At 35.5% G+C, this 16,831-nt stretch overlaps 2 protein-coding genes across 3 annotated transcripts; both read left to right on the top strand.

Annotated features, from left to right (window-relative positions):
- The first annotated feature begins 1,942 nt into the window (after window positions 1–1,942).
- LOC110712196 lies at window positions 1,943–6,705 on the top strand. 2 transcript variants are annotated; one of them, XM_021890650.1, is made up of 7 exons: window positions 1,943–2,315; window positions 4,313–4,355; window positions 4,432–4,519; window positions 4,606–4,668; window positions 4,775–4,870; window positions 5,019–5,096; window positions 6,377–6,705. In XM_021890650.1, the coding sequence occupies exons 1-7, from the start codon at window positions 2,237–2,239 to the stop codon at window positions 6,461–6,463; spliced, it is 534 nt and encodes a 177-aa protein (XP_021746342.1). In that variant the 5' UTR covers window positions 1,943–2,236; the 3' UTR covers window positions 6,464–6,705. The 2 variants fall into 2 exon arrangements, with proteins under 2 accessions (XP_021746342.1, XP_021746341.1); XM_021890649.1 differs by having other exon boundaries at window positions 1,946–2,315; window positions 4,427–4,519.
- Window positions 6,706–7,961: 1,256 nt separating this feature from the next.
- LOC110712187 (carbon catabolite repressor protein 4 homolog 6-like) lies at window positions 7,962–16,647 on the top strand. Its single transcript, XM_021890641.1, has 16 exons — window positions 7,962–8,107; window positions 8,182–8,530; window positions 9,812–9,975; window positions 10,394–10,459; window positions 11,158–11,210; window positions 11,388–11,469; window positions 11,603–11,649; window positions 12,187–12,268; window positions 12,917–13,009; window positions 13,088–13,120; window positions 13,206–13,297; window positions 13,387–14,006; window positions 14,090–14,247; window positions 14,992–15,077; window positions 15,252–15,336; window positions 16,249–16,647. Exons 1-16 carry the CDS (start codon window positions 8,003–8,005, stop codon window positions 16,312–16,314), a joined length of 2,181 nt encoding a protein of 726 aa, XP_021746333.1. The 5' UTR covers window positions 7,962–8,002; the 3' UTR covers window positions 16,315–16,647.
- The last annotated feature ends 184 nt before the right edge of the window (window positions 16,648–16,831 follow it).

Genomic DNA, 16,831 nt, shown 5'->3' with positions numbered 1-16,831 from the left:
TTAACAGGACAACCCCTATGAAAATAACATAGAATGGTAGGAAAGAGCCCAAGTTTCTTAGAATTCTAGCAGCAGCTGCTTCCGGAGTCGAGGGTATGTTGAAGGCAGACGAGAAAGAGATGTTGATGTTAATGTTGAATTCTGGCTTTGAGGGTGGGCTTTTTGGTTCATGATCATCTGTTTTGGTGGGTGCTGAGTCTGAGGTTGAGACTTGCCTATGTGTGACATTAGAGTTTGCCATTTCTTTGTATTTTTGAGTAGATCAAGCAAGTTTTAGGAGTTAAATTGAGAGGTAATATATTGAATTTCTTAATTTTATTTGGTGAAGTTGAAGACCTTAAAGTAGATTTAATTGATAGGTGAAGCTGAGGAAGAAACTTCTGTATTACTATGACTTAGTCATGGATCAACAACTTCTATATCATGACTTAGTCTTGGGTCTTCAGCATGCTTTTTACTTGTCAAGATAATAAGTCTTTGGACTTTCAAAGTCCAACAACTAATAGAAAGAGCTGTCAGTTTCTGACCCGAATCATTAAATCCAACTGTTTCGAACCAATCCAAAAAGGAACTGAACCGTTAAAAACCCGTTTTTTGGAAATCAAAAATCGATCCGACCCAATTTTTTCTAACCCAAAACTAAACTGAACCGAATTTGTGCGAACCGTTACTAACCTGACCCATTATCAAGCCAAACCGTTACAACCCGAAACTGAAAACAACCCGAACCGATTACATTTGAACCTGATAGTAACCCGACCCATTTTCAACCAGAAACCGTTTAAACCCGGCAAAAATCTGATAAACCTGAACCGGTCCAACCCGTAACCCGTTGTGACCGAACCTTTTATAACCCATAAACCGTTATGAACGAACCGTTCCAACCTGCAACCCGTTGAGACCGAATTGTTTACGACCCGTAACTCGTTGATACCGAACCGTTTACGACCGGTAGCCCGTTATGACCGAGTTGTTTACAACTCGTAACCCAATATGTTTATGATTTAATCCGTTTCAACCCACTACTCGATAAATCCAACTTATTTATGACTTAACTTGGTTATAACATGACCCGTTCCTACCCATTATCGAGTCGACTCGATTTTAACCCAATATGATTTGGACTGAAACCTGCTTCAAATTGGGTAAACCCGTTTTCAAACCAACCAAGTTCAATCCAAATCGATTATAACCTAAACCGATAATGACCAGACCCCCGATTTCACCCGATCTGTTTTGAACCGAAACCCGTTTTCAAACTGACCCGGTTTAACCCGAACTGATTATAACCCGACCTGATTAGAACCCGAACTGTTTTGAACCGAAACCCACTTTTAACTGGCTAAACCCGTTTTCAAACCGACACGGTTCCACCCAACTGGTTATGACCCGAACCAACTACAACCCGACCCGAATAGAAACCACAATAAAAAAAAACCAAACCGAACTGACCCGATGTTCAAAACCGACCCAAACCGACCCGCTAATCATTTCAACCCATTATAAACCGAAACTGATAAACCCAATCCAAACCCGAACTGTTTACCCGAATTGACACCGCTACTAATAGATGAACATCAGGAAGTCTCGACTCTTGGGGGCCTTGGTCAAACAAAATTTTAAACCTTTAGTACATCTTTTATAGGGCGTGTTGTGAAATAAATATAAAGAGAGAGTAAAGATGGTTTTCACTATTTCTTAAAAAAAAAAAAAAAAAAAAAAAAAAGTAGATTTCGCTATTTGTAATATAGTTGCAAATACATATGAATGAAGAATGGTAAGTTTGCAATTCACCGAGTACTTACAGTGAAAGCACACTTCTAGTACTAGCCTTACACAAGTTATATATTACTAGGCTTAGGAAAAACATTGCCTATACGTTATATACTCTATACTTAGACTGTGAATCAATACTTATTCTGTTCACGTATCTAAAACAACACTCTAACTATTGCCACGTCGGATGCTGATCCAATCATCTTGATCCAACAGTCTTAACATCAAAAGCATCCCAAAAAGATTGGACCAAAAACCCAGTATTACAAATACTAGTACGAACATTACAAACCATTCAACAATTTTCACATAATTTGATCAACTTTTTTTCCCATAATCTTGAACCCAGACAACCCAGAAAAAGATAATCAAATTCAGTGAAGAAGAAGAAGAAAAACGATGTCGTTCAGTTCATCTTTAGCAAGTCCTCAATCTCTGACACTCTTTTCCAAATCCTTTAATGGACAACTGCAACATAGGCGGGCTTCTCCCCGTTTCAGAGCTTCTGCTGATATCCCTGATTTTCTCTCTGCTGATTGGTAATTTTAATCTTAATTCATTTATTTAATATTTACTTTATGTAATTTGTTATTGTTACAACTGTTAGCTAGTGATTAATGATTTGATTTGTGTGGATACTCGCTAGCTTAATTGATAACGTCTTTAGGGTGGTACCCAAAACATAGTTATGTATGAATTTCGTCTACATAAGTGCCTTAATCGAGAAAGCTTATATTAAGGTAATTTTGGTCCAAAAAAGGATTCTAATAAATGGAAAAGTTGAGTTTTAAGTTGTTTAGCTGATTCTCCAATTTGATTTAATTTTGAGTAAGTATGGTATTTTGACTGCTTTATAATTAATCAAAGGTGTACTCTTTTGGACGTGTAAGCTAGTTCAGTTGGTAACCCATGTACGTTAGTGCTTATTGTGGCTCGTTATGTGTCCATCATTGTGTTAACCGAACAAAATGACATATTTGGACCTTCCTAGTGTCTACCATGGACTAACAACAATTGTTTGAATCAAATAGTAAGGAGTTGTTCTAGCTTAACCAAGGTTAAGTTGGAGACCTGGGGACGTAGCTTGAATCCATATTAGTCGAAGTCTAATAGGCTATAGATCATTAGGTATACTTGCAAATGAAAAAAAATATAGTGTCATCGTAGGGTCTACAATAGGGTTTTCATTTTCATGCTAATAGGCCCTAATAGGTATAACATTACCCTAGAGTCTCTAAAGAGGCTCCCCACTCTAAGTTGGGTAAGGGGCGATTCAAATGTATGCACCCTTAAAGGAAAACCCCTAACTTATGTGCTACTCCGTATAATTCTTTTGAGCAATAATTCTCTATACTTCTTTAGTGATCTCTGAACCCACCTCTCCCTAGACCTTGTATTACAAACCACTTTATAAATTAAGCATAGACTGATATGTAATCGTCACCCCAAACATTCAATACATCATAAATCTCTCAATTTTGAAAAAGCTATTTTTGGAATTTTGTGTTTTGTGAAAGAGCAAGGAAATAAACAAGCAACACAAGGTTAATCTTTTTTCATTAGTCACAAAGTTTGAAGAATATAATGTTTAAATCACTCATCTCACACATAGTTTGACTAAAGATTGATTAATAACAAAGATTAAGGTTTTCCATAAAGAGTGCTCACAAAGATGCAAATGGATAGAAAATCTCATATATTCATAATCCGTCAAAAGTTCCATAATATAATCTAAAAGAGCTCCTTATATAATGAAGCAATAGTGCATAAGTTAAAAAACCTTGATAACTTCTACTAATGGCCTTAGATAACAACTAAATGGTCAAGATCAATTCATTGTATACAAGAAAATCTGAGAATTTCTAGCCAAGCCATTGCTTGACCCCTCTTGGTAAAGGCGCCCTATCAGTCTTGAACCGAGACCTCCAAAATCTTCGAAAGAATATATCAAATTCGCAAAAAAGTAGCTTTGCCCGACCCCTCCGAGTTTTGTACTACCCTTATGCCTTAACAATTACTTGACCTTCCAAAGAGTGTTTATCTTCTTAGGCCACTTCATTAGCTTATATGAGTGAATCCAATGGTTGTTTTAGAGCCAAAAAGGTCACCAACTTGATTTCAGGTCATGTATCCAGAGTGAATTAAAGCTCCACAATCACAAGTTGTTTGTAACTCTCAACGATTTTCAGGGTACAATGAAGAATAGAAAGCAAACCCCTTTTGTATTTTGGTAAATGTATCATTCCTTGCTAATGTCAAAAAATCCATTTTGCATTGGTGACTTGCAACTTGTTTTTGGTCCAGTCATTCTTACACTTGCATCGGTTAAATAAGGACTTATATTTTGGAAACTTGGAAAGTGTTCATGATGATGGTCACGGCTTGAGTCTTGAAACTCATGGATTTTTTTATTTTTTTTTTTTACTGAAAATTTTGATTGAATATTACCTTTTTTTTTTTCTATTTTTTTTTTTTTTTAATAATTTGTATCAGCCTGAAGCTGCTTATTAACTTCACTGAAATCATGTTTGTGTAGGCTTGAAGCTCGCAAGAAGAAGCCTTTCGGTCCAACTCTACATGTAACAAAATTCTGCAGAGTTTGTTATCTTTCTCTAATTCGTTATAAAATCTATTTTAATATTCCATATAGTTTAGTGCAGAGGAAGCTGTTAGTCAGCAGCTAGATGCCCTGAAGTACAATGATCAACCTCGTCAAGATTATGGGATTGAGGTTATGTATAGGGTAAAATTTCCGTACTGATGGGCTTCACCTTTTCAGTGTGTTATCCTTCTTATTTTGTGACATTAATTTCTCTTTGCTATCTACAGTTTGCTGGATTTGATCCTTTTGAAAGATCTACTTATTTCGGACCACACTTTGATTTAGGGCAGGTCTGTAAATTCCCTGAACAACTTGTCATCCAAGCTTAGCTTCATTATATTTTTAATGATGCACGTCTGCAGAATAACATGCTTGAGTTTTCTGTGTCTCCTGCAGTTTGAACGCTTCAGGCGAATTTTTCACCATTCCAGCTACCGAGTGTTGCTTGGCCACAAGGAAAGGAAAATATTGAGCAGCTTATTGGTTAAGGAGGTAATCTTGGAAAATCCATCATATACCAAGAATTGCATCTTGGTTATTTTTGCTTTATTCAGCAAGGGGTATTTGCTATTTGAAAATCTGATCCTGTAATTTAATGTTGTTATAGCTTCTAAACTTCATTGGTTTTATTGTGGCACAGAATCGCTTCAAGCAACGAGTTTGGGTGCAAGGAGCTCGTCCAGCTGAAGAAGAGATATTTGAATTTACCATGGTGCAGGTTTGATGTTTCATCACTACTACCTCTTTTCTTTTGTGGTATCTGTTCTCTTAAGTCATATTTCTAGCTTTCTGCATCATCCTTCACTAATCTGGCAGGATCATCTAGCTAAACATACCATCATAAGTATGGATTTCTATTTTATATGAGATGGGATTCCCTCGTTTTGTATATATAAAGGGGTGGAAACTAAATATCTGATTTTCCTCTTTGATCATAATCAAAATAGGTCATATTTGAGGAATTTGACCTTTCGCTGGTAACAGAAATGAATTAAATAAAGACATAAAAAAAAGGCATTTCCTATTATAGGGACAGTGCTGATTGCTACTCCGTAGATTTCTATATATGAGCATAAACATAAAATTATCGAAAATTAAGGCCTTATATGATTATATGAACATGGGAAATCCTCAACTATATATAAAGGGAATGAAATGGAGGATACTTAATCTTTGATCGGAAATCCTCAATTATATATAATGGGAATGAAATGGAGGGATACTTAATCTTTGATTTTTTATCTTTGATCATAATCAAAACAGGTCAGAATTGAAGAATTCGTCCTTTGATCACCCTCCGACATCAATGAAATAAAATAACATACGTAGTACAATGATTGGAAATGTAGTTCCTTTCTAGGGGCATTGCTGTTTGCTAGCTTTCCACATGTACTCCTCAGGCCCTCAGACAGAAGATGATTATTTGTATATGTTATGTGCCTTTGCTGAATATTTAATTTTGATTTTGTTATATTTCTATTCATCTGAGGGGAAGTGTCACCCGACTCCAGTAGGAAATTGTCACAATGACAAGCTAGATTGGTGAGTTTTAATCAAGGAGTTATATAACCACTATGCAACTGTATTGTAAAAGTTGTGTATAATTCTTAAACCTGTTATTAGGCTGGACAACTGACTTGCAATGATCTGCATGGATCAGTTTGGTTGGGAATATTGGGATCTCTGTAAAGTGATAGATTAATATTCTTACTGATTATGTAAAGATGAAATTTAGGAGAATGTGGTGGCTCAGTGGAGCACATCCTAATTTCTAAATTTGATATCTGGGTTCAATTTCTCACCGTTTAGGCAGTTCTCCTGAGATAGGCAGCTGGATGCTGTGCAAGTCCCCCCGCTAATTGTTTGAAAATAATAACAGAAAATGTCAGACACAAGTTTATTTCTTTATCTTAAAGTCTTTCAGTTATGTCAATTGCTGATTTTTCTCTTTTTCAGTCCTGTTTTGCATATTTTTGATAAAACTATCTTGATAAGCAGAGGCTTGGTGGTTCCTGGGATGGTTACTGGCTCACTGAGACTCTACATCATGATGGAGACAGCTTCTCCGGTGGTATGGCTTATTGAACAACCCTCTTGAGAGAGTCGAGACATATGGTGGCACATAATTGCTGCAATGTGATTACTCCTTGTCAACTCTTAACAAAGCATGGTATTACAGTGTTGTCTCACCTTCAGAATTTGTAATTTTGTACATAAAAACGTCCAAACTGTTTTACTTGTTCTGCTAAATTATACTTGTAAATTGTTACCCTTGTGAATAAAGCAATAGTGTGGCCTGGCTTCCTCTTCGAGTATTTGCTATTATCATATCCATCCTCTTGTATGTAAATATATTTAATCAAGTGCTTAATTAAGGATAAATATGGAACCAAATAAGTGGATTCTTTAAATTCAATACTAAGCCGTTATTAGAGGCTTGCCTTGAAAGTCTTCCCGAGCTTCAAAATTAAGCTCTTCAGCTTTTGTTCTGTTTTTGAGCTTTGAAATCAAGCTCCTGTTCCATTTAGTCTTAAAATGAAGTAGAAAGTTGTGCAACAGGCCTTTTTACATGCTACTTTTTAAGTAGTTGTTGATGCATCCGATGAGGCGATGATGGTTAAAAGATTAGAAAATTGAGCAGTGTAATACTTGCATATATTTTATCTAGGGTTGTTCGATTGTTTGAGACATAGAATACATTTCTTTTATAAAGATAGTCGATGCATGGAGTACAAAGCACTGAGTAATGCGTGATATCATGGTTTGTGAAAGTGATGCCATGATGGAGACATGGTTTTCAAAACATGGTAGGAAGCACTGAGTAATACGTTGAGAGTTGAAACATTGTCTTATGAATGAATAGGTTATTTTGTCGAAGATATCATGGTTAACCATTAACCGCAATAGAAGTAGTAGCATTAGGAGATATAGACACTAGAATATGGTTATGACTTTTAACACTTTCACCTCTCTTTAGAGTACTGTATGAATACTTGACCTCATCATGTTTATGGCCAAGGCAAGTATTGGCAAATACTATCATATTTATAATTTAATACGAAATACTAATAGAATTCAATGTTTTAATCACCAACAATAAATATTAAGTGGATTCAATTTACAACATACGCAAATCAGATACCAACAATAAATATTAAGTGGATCCAATTTACAACATACGTAAATCAGATTGTATATACCAATGCATGATGTCCAATCCTACTATCAAAATTACATCCAATTCAAATTAAAGAAACACATAATTATAAACAAAATATCACCTCCATGGTCCCATGTTCTATAGATAAAAAAATTCTTATCAATACTCCTCGTCCTTCAATAAATGTTCACTCTAAATAGCGCAATTCTGTGAAGAGTATGATGCGCATCATGCTCTCGAGTGTATAATCTAATCATAAATCCGCATATTAAAAAAATACTCTACCGTCTATAAATTTTGTTCTCCATATAATGAAAAAAGTATTCTCAAATTAGATGTTAAATCCAAGATTAGTCAAGGTAAAATCCTAAAATGAAAAGTTTTAATAATTTGAAAGTTGAAACTATACAATATAATTGCATGAATGAACAATTAAAAATCACATAGTTTACCAACGATATAAAATGCGACAATCCTCTTCATTCTCTCTACACCGTATCGCCACCGCCATCGTCGACACCCCTCTCACCTCCACCTCCGCCGCCATGTCAGCCAACATCCGACCTCCGGTACAACTTTCTCTCTCCTCTCTCTTTCTCTCTCATCTTCTTCACCATCTCACTTTCTCTCTCCTCCATTGCAGTTCAGAGGAGGCCGAAGTCGAGGTCGAGGTCGCCGGTACTTCTCCGACCACCCGACCTCCGTCTCCGGCGACGCTAATGTTCAATCTGTTCGTGACTCGAACTCGTCTTTCCAGCGAAGTGCTGATTTTCGCCCAATTAATAGCTTCAATTACAATTACAATCGCAATAACTATAATAATTGTTATTATGATTATAATTCTTCGTCGAATAATCGTGGTGGTAGTAGTAATTTTAGAGGTAGAGCGCCGTCGTTTAATCGGCAACAATCAGGAGTTAGGGTTCAGCGGCGGAAGCCGGATGATCATCGGGTTTGGGAGTTGGCAAAGGTTCCTCCCCCTCCTAATTCCGGTAATTTCACTCTTATTCATATACTAGTATTTTTACTGTTACTAGTAGTTCATTAAATTAGGGTAGTTGTGATGAATTGAATGGCGGGAATATATGAATTTTGTAAAAAAAAGTTTGCAAAGCTAAGTTCTTTTAAAAAAATAATGGTAATGCTTTGTTTGAGTTTGAATTTAAAGATTACTATTAATGATTATTAGAATCGTAACCAAGAAAAAATAATTAGAAGAGGGTAGCAATTTTGATTATACATGGCCTATTATACAACCAAGGTTAAATTTGATTATACATGTCGGCGTATTATACAACCAAGGTTATTTTTTTTCACATTCACTTGTTTGGATTGCTTACATTCTCCCAAATTCCCAATTAACAAAGTAGTGAGTGATTGAGTGTGGGGGGTAGCATCTGCATGTTACACTTGGTGTATAGAGGGCACCTTGTGTCGGTTGAGGGAAAGAACAAGGGAATTGCGCTTGAAGTTGTAAACTTTGCCTAGAATAAGAATATTGTAGTATTGCTTTGTTCCCCGAGTTAGATAAACCAATTTTTACTAATGAGAAAAACTTTCAAATGTGTAACATTGGAACAAATTAATAAATTGTGCAAACTAATAATCAATTTTTTGCATCAATTATTGTGGTGATATTAATTGAGAGAGGAAGATTAAAAATAAATAAAAAAAATCAAAGGGAGGAAAATAAAGATCTCTAGATTCCTGGAATCTTGGAGCCTTATCTAAAACATCAGTACCATGTGCTAAAGAAGTTGACTGACTGGACTCTGATCTCAGGCTTTTTCTGTTGCCTGTTGCCAAAAATGTATTTAGGATTAGTGAATAAAAGCATGTTTGCTTATGGGTATGTGATTATAGATGTTTGACTTATAGTTATTGTCCTTAATGACATGTATTATTTTTTTTATTACTATTACCGACCACCTCGACACAAATGCCAAATGGGTGGCTGGAGTAGAGCATAATTGATTAGAAATGTTTGAAGAGCGTAAATGAGTAGAGTGGTTGCACATTTCTTGTTTCTTGCTACTTTTTGCGTATACTGATCTTTGGTTACCTTTGATATGTTTACAAAACATTCTTTGGAAGTTCGATCTTGAAGGTTGTTATTGACAGCCTTCTTTTCCATTTTAGCATATTCACACATTAATTAGAGTTTGTATTTATTGCCATTATGTTCTTTGGGCTTCTTGTAAAAGGCTTAGAAACATCAGCATGGTTTTGAATCAATGTTAGTACAGCCGACCTAAATTTATGTATTTTTGCAGAACGGTTTGTTGTTCTCTCGTATAATATACTTGCTGATTACCTTGCTAATAGCCATCGGAAGCTGTACTTTCACATCCGACGCTATTTTATGAATTGGGAGTGGCGGAAGGGCAAGATACTTTTTGAGCTTCAATTGTGGTCACCTGACATTATGTGCTTTCAGGTCCCTTCCCTTCTGTCTTTACTCAGCTATACCTATTGTGTTTTATGATCAACAGGAGCTTCCTTTTTTAATTGATTCGCATGTTTGTATTTGAGCTGCTTAAACTTTTCTCCCTGTTTGTCATTGTTCTTTTTACTACTGCTTTGTACTATCTTTGTTTTCTGCTGCTGTTTATTGTCCACCCTTTGTCTCATTCTGTCTTATATTATTATTTTTCGTGTGTCTTGGCTTATTGGTCAATTTGCTTCCTTATGCAATAGCTAGTTTTTACTCTGTAATACTAATTATTATTTTTTAACATGGTAGGCATGTGATACTTTGTTGTTCCCAGCTGCCACCATACAGCAGTCCTAATAACTGTTATTTGATTCATATTGCTTTCAACTTTGAGATTGAGAAGCCTATGATCCAATTTCAGGAAGTTGACAAATTTCATGACTTGGAGGAGGACTTGGGGCGTCGTGGATACAGCGGAATTTGGAAGGTTGTGGTTAACATAAGCACACTATCGTTATTGATTTATGGATTATTGATTGCTGTTTTTGCTTTCTCTTTGAGTTTATCATCATTAAAAGAAGAGAGATATTTTCTGTTAATAAAAACCTTGTTGTTTCAATACACAGTTTTATCCTTCACTTGAAAGGTTGGGAAAAAAAATTCATTTGTTTGAATAGGCTAATAATTAAGAGAGGGAATTTGTTGTCCTTTCCTCTGCGCTTCTATAACGCACGTTGACATCATAATTCATAACTCCATAGGTGTTTTCTTTTCTAGGAAAATGATGGTGAGTATTAACTTCTGCTGCATGTTGCCTTTTAATTTTGTGCTACTTTTTATGGTGTTAAAGCACTGGAAGAGGTAAGGAGGATAACTATTTAGTCCTTTTTTTCAAGTTTCTAAGCTCCTGAAACTAATATGTTGCTTTCAATTAATGTCCCTATGCTGCTGTTCATGGAGAAGTTTAAGACTTTAAGCTACATATATTACGTACTTGTGTATGGATTTGAGCTGGTGTTAATTCTTAGTTTCCAAAGGCTCATGCTATTCTTTAATTCTTTATACTTAAGTAGATCCCTGGGGCTTGAATACTGTTGTTTGTATAATTCCATGGAATGGTTGAAGTTTGATGCAGATATATGTTGAAAATGCTGACGAGGCCTAATTATTTGCCAAATATACCAGATGCGAACTGGTGATCCACTTGATGGGTGTGCTATCTTTTGGCGAACTACAAGGTAAGGAGTCTTTAAAAGCCTAATGCTTTAACTTGTAAGTGATGATGCCACTTTCATTTAGCTCTCATTTTGCGGCAGTTTTTTTTGTTCTTGTTGATGCCGTGCGTTTCTGGCCAAGAGAAATGTGTCTTTTGAGTGGGATATCTCGTGACATTTGTTTGAAATTCATGGGTTTAGGTTCAGGTTGATGTATGAAGAGTGCATTGAGTATAATAAACATGGAATGCGGGATAATGTTGCTCAAATTTGTGTTCTAGAGGTATGCTGCTGATCTTGAATCTTTCTTCCTTCTCTGGAGTTATGTAGGGAAAAAAGAAGTGTCAACCTTAATATTTTGTTCAGCATGCCCATGTTAAAATGCGTTTTTAATAATCTTATCATTTATTTTACAGTCATTAAGTCCAAGTCAGAATGGAACTCAGATGGCATCATCTACAAGGTAATTCTTGTTTTCAAATATCATTTGTTTTGTGCTGTTATTTTTAGTTAATTTTAATATTTATAATCAAAAAATTAATTTTTTTTTTTTAAAATCAATGATTAAAAAATTTAAACCAATCAGAAGTGACACGTGTATAAATGATCTCCTACAAAGGGTAGTTTACCGGTAAGGTTTGTTATAAGATAATACCCGTTAAAGGTTAGATTATTACATAATTATCGGAAGGTAAAATTATTTCCGGTTAACCGACAAAAGGTTGGATTATTAGAATCAGTTTTGCCTTAATTTTTTAATCTTTCTATCTACTGTGATTTTGTTAGATAGGCATAGTAACTAGCTAGGTTATCATGTCAAAACATTGAGCTAGTAGACTAACTATAGTTGTGAATTATTGGAGGTGTTTATCTACATGAAAAACTAATAGGAGTCCTTCGTAATATTTACTTTCCTTTTTCTTTTCTTGGCTATCGATTATTAATATGCTATGTTGCTACTTTGCTCTCTAAAAAATGAAATCTTATTTTACCCCTGCAGCTCAGAATCCCCTAATAGAGTCGTCATTTGTAACATTCACGTGCTTTACAATCCAAGAAGAGGAGAAATCAAGCTTGGACAGGTATCAGGACTTAGTTGATAGTTCACCCTTAAAGGTCCTTTGTGCAACAAAATTTTGTATGAGTATGAAGAGATTTAGTAAAGGCATTTTTGCAATGTATGTTGGCATATATTTTACTTGTGTAGCAGATGTATAGAAAACTGATTTGCTTCCTCTTCACCTTCTTGCTACTATAAATACGAATTTAAAAAAAAAAAAGAAAAAAGAAAAAAAAAAAAAGAAAAAAGAAAGAAAGGGCCAATTAAAAAATATAGTGTGTACTTGCTTCTGCTTGTTATATTACTTGATTGGAATAGTTCATGAGAAGCTAATCTCATTGCATGTAGCTAATATTTAATGTGGTAAATGCCAGTTATGCTCAAGCGTTCAACTATGCATCTCTATTTCCTTGATGGCTATCTAAATTCATTTGTTTATGGCACGCCATCGCCATAAACACCTTATCTGGAGTTTGCACTCTGAAATTTAATCTTTTTTTTTTTTTTTTTTTTTTTTTTTTTTTGTGACTTTGTGTTATGTGTGGAGCGGATTTGAATTTTGCATTTTGATTGCAAAAGTCAAAAGGACCAGGTCTTTCTTGCTCCATTGTGTATGTAAACGGAGTCCTTGCAGCCTTGCTGATTGGAGTCTTTTTGTTGTTGTATGTAGGTGAGGACACTTATTGAAAGGGCTCAAGCGGTATCGAAGACGTGGGATGATGCTCCTGTGGTCTTATGTGGTGATTTCAATTGCACTCCAATGGTATACAGCTTATCTTTCTCCGTTCTCAAATTAAATTGGGGCACTTATCAATAAAACTAAGTGACTTCCTTTTGACAGAGTCCCTTGTACAACTTCATATCTCAGCAGAAGGTAAAGTTGGGACCACCTTATTCTTTGGAATGACTAGCATCCCTCTATAAATGTCTGTTAAGCTATCAAATCTGTGATTTGGCAGCTAGATATATCAGGAGTAGACAGAGACAAGGTTTCAGGACAAGCCTCTGCTGTAATTAGTCCCCCTCCCAGACAATATGGTTCTCAGCCCAGGTTATTTTTCTCCCTCCTCAAATTCTGCTGAATCAATTTTGCACTCTATTCTTTGGTTATAGATCTGTAATGATTTCCCATTTTCTTAGGGAACAGCCGGCTGGTGATGTCGCTAGTCCAGCAACTGTTGAGAACAAGAGTATTGACGGAAAACAGAGTAATTCCCTTGAAAATAAGAACGGATTAGGAAGCTTATCTAACAAACTTCAAACACCTGCTAGCCTGCAGCAACCTCCTGCTGCTGATTCTTTGCAAAATGTACCCGCAAACTCATTTGAGAAAAACACTGATATAAGCTCAGCTGAAAATGCTGATCAGTTACTCAATGAGACACTTAAAGGTCCTGATTCTACTTCAGTGCTTTCAGCTGAAAATGTTGCTATCTCTGGTTTGCCGCTGAATGAGCAGGAAATTAAAGAAGTTCCAATATCTGAAGTCTGTAGCTTAATGGGCAATAGTGATAGATTTTCCTCTGTTGCTGGTAATTCTGACAACAATGTTGTGGAAAAAGAGACTAGGAACAACTATAGCTCAAACGTTTCTCAATCAGATGAAACTTCAGCTTCGAACCTTGATATAACTGAAAAGGTTAATGAGCTATCACTTGATGAGATTGGTGAAATTTCTGAGGATGAAGATTTACATGAAGATCTTGAGGGATCTTTGTCTGATTTTAGCAACGGTTGTGATGGGGTACCATTAAATGGTGGTAAGATTGTAAATTCCTCTGTGGCAGACTAATTGTTAATTTGACTTAAGTTAGCTTCTGATAACCTGTTTTTACTATTTTAGGTGATTTGGCCCCTGAGGTTGAAACAGTTGATATGGATATACCATATTATGATCCATCTCTGTGGACCACAATGGAAATAGCTACTGCTACTGGGGATGCCAACAGCCGCATTCTTGAGCACCCTTTAAAGCTCAGGAGCGTGTACACAGAAGTGGTGGTAGGTTTTATTTTCGACTATTGGCTTTATTCATAATAGGAAAACATGTGACATGATCTGGAAAAGGTGCGGTATATGTGATTGCTTTCATGTTGTTTCATGGGCAGGAATAATTTAAGTTATGTGTACTAGCTTGGGCTTATATGGTAGTTATATGAACTGGTTTAAAAATATTTTTGTCGAGATAGTCTACCTACGTCATAGTGAGAGTCTGTTTCATTAATAGTGACATGTATCCACTTGATGAAGTGATGCTGCTGACTAAACACTTCATTTTCTTGTTTACTTGGCTGATAAAAAACCTATATATAATGTTCTTTCTATGCTTTAAATGGATTCCAAATTTTTCACACATACAAATAAAAATGCAAGTATCTTTTGTGTAATATTATATAACACCTCATAATGTTTCAAAAAAAAAAAATATTACACCTCATAAATGTAGTCTCCTAATGCTCTTGACCCTATGCTACTTGGACTCTTCTACCTCTACTCGTGTCAGATTCTCAACATTCGGACATAGGTAGCTCTTTGAGCCTTTGTTTTAAACCAAAATCATGAAAGTTTTTACCTGATAATTGGCTGATTGATTTAGTGTTTGTTTGAACACGTCTTGCCCTCTCCAGACCCTGAGAATGTTTAAGATTCATACTAAGCTGCTGCTACAATTGCTGTGATTGTGGTCTCTGTATTAGTGATATTGTCTGCGGTCACCTTTTAATGATCTCTGTTTGGGTTTTCTAGGATTCTTCTGGGACAAGAGACTCAAATGGGGAGCCACTGGTAACTAGTTGTAACACTTGTTTTCTGGGAACTGTTGATTACATATGGTGAGCTATACTTCTAATCTATCTGATTTGCTTGTCCTATTGTTTGATTAATGACTTGCTAAGAATTGTGTGATAGTATTTGCTCACCTTTTGAGCTGCGTTTTGTTCCGAACACAATTTTCAGCTCTCAGATTTAAAGCTGTATAAGTGATATTTTGCTTCTGTGGCATACAGGCGATCTGAAGGTCTTTACACCACTAAAGTTCTTGCTCCAATTCGAAAAGATGTAATGCAACGTAGTGGGGGATTCCCAACAAAGGTATATTTTCTGTCAATATGCATATTGTACTGTTCTTTCACCTTAAAATGATATTATTCCAGGAAAACAAAGGTCAGAAAAGGCTGCTAGTAAGTACTGATAAGTTTTAATGTGGGCTACCCAAATTCCATTCATAACTATGATTAATTCTGGTTTGTGCCAGTTGATTCCAATTTGTTCAATATAGTGGATTTCAGATGAAAAGAACAGACACTAAATTGATGGATATGATCACTTTACTTCCAAATAGCTCCTAATATGCTTATGAAAATTGCAGATATAAAAATTGATCTTGATAGTTGATATTCGATCTCTGAAATGGCTAATTTGCTAGGTTAGTGCTTCAAGTTTGAACCAGTAGTGAGTAGTGTGACTTCAGTTTATGAGAAGCAACCAACATTAGTTCTTTAGTATAGTAGTAATAGCGCACATGAAAATATTAATTCTTATCCTTAAAATGTGTTGCTCAGTGAATAAGTCAATTGTAGATGTATCATATATGTATGTGTCTTCTCAGTCTCCATTTTCCATCTTTAAATAATAAACCTTACAAATAGAAGGTCAAGATCTTCCTAAGTTTTCCATCATGCACCCAAAAAGAATCTTGATAGATCATTATGGATTGGTGGACAATTGGACAAGAACAGGCAGCTTGTCTTTTTTTTTTTTTTTTTTTTTTTTTTTTTTGTGGGGGGTGTGGTGGAGGAGCTGAACAATTCAATAGCCAGAATTTAGTTGCAGGTTTTGTAGGGAATGTCTGCTCCTGTTTCCATATAGCACAGGCTTAACAGATCTGATAAATTTTAATTTTATATTTATAGTGTGTGTCTCACTTTGTTGAAGTTGCTTGTAGGTAAAATTTTATACAGGTATTTGATTGTAATACCTTTTTTTATGTGGTTTTTTAATCAGAAATGGGGAAGTGATCATATTGCTTTGGTTTCGGAATTGGCATTCGCTGAAAAACAAAATGGATGATAATGTTGAGCTTGAGTAGCTGACATCTTGGTACTTCCAGTTAATTGTTCCCTGTTGTGAGGATAGTCCTCTTTACATGTTTCCTGTTTGTGGTGATTGGGATTGAAGGGCACCGCAAGAACACATAAGGAAAGCTGATCTTTTCAAATTGTTAGAAACTACAGAATTAGGTTTTTTACAACATGATGCATTATAACTTGTGTACATTTGCTTTTATTTTTTGCTACTTTTGAAATCTCCTCCCCTCTCTTTTTTGTGGAGGCGATGAGATTATATTGCCTGTAATTGTTTGCTGCCAATTATGAGATATAAAAGCTCTTCTTTAACTGTGTCCATGATAATTTCTTGGTGCTGTAAGTCATGATTGTTTGTGGAAGTATATTAGGAAAGCATATTCTATATTTCTTATTTTTGGGTGCTTCTAGTAAAAAAAAAATGGGTGCTTCTAGTTAAAATTATTTCCAAAATGTGTTGAAGCAAAGAATCATTATCCCTTCTATCCGAACCGAGTGATTCT

This window comes from Chenopodium quinoa, unplaced genomic scaffold, assembly GCF_001683475.1.
Source record: "Chenopodium quinoa cultivar QQ74 unplaced genomic scaffold, ASM168347v1, whole genome shotgun sequence".
NCBI lineage: Eukaryota > Viridiplantae > Streptophyta > Magnoliopsida > Caryophyllales > Amaranthaceae > Chenopodium > Chenopodium quinoa.
Note: the sequence above shows the minus strand (reverse complement) of the source record. Positions and strands in the feature narration are given on the sequence as shown.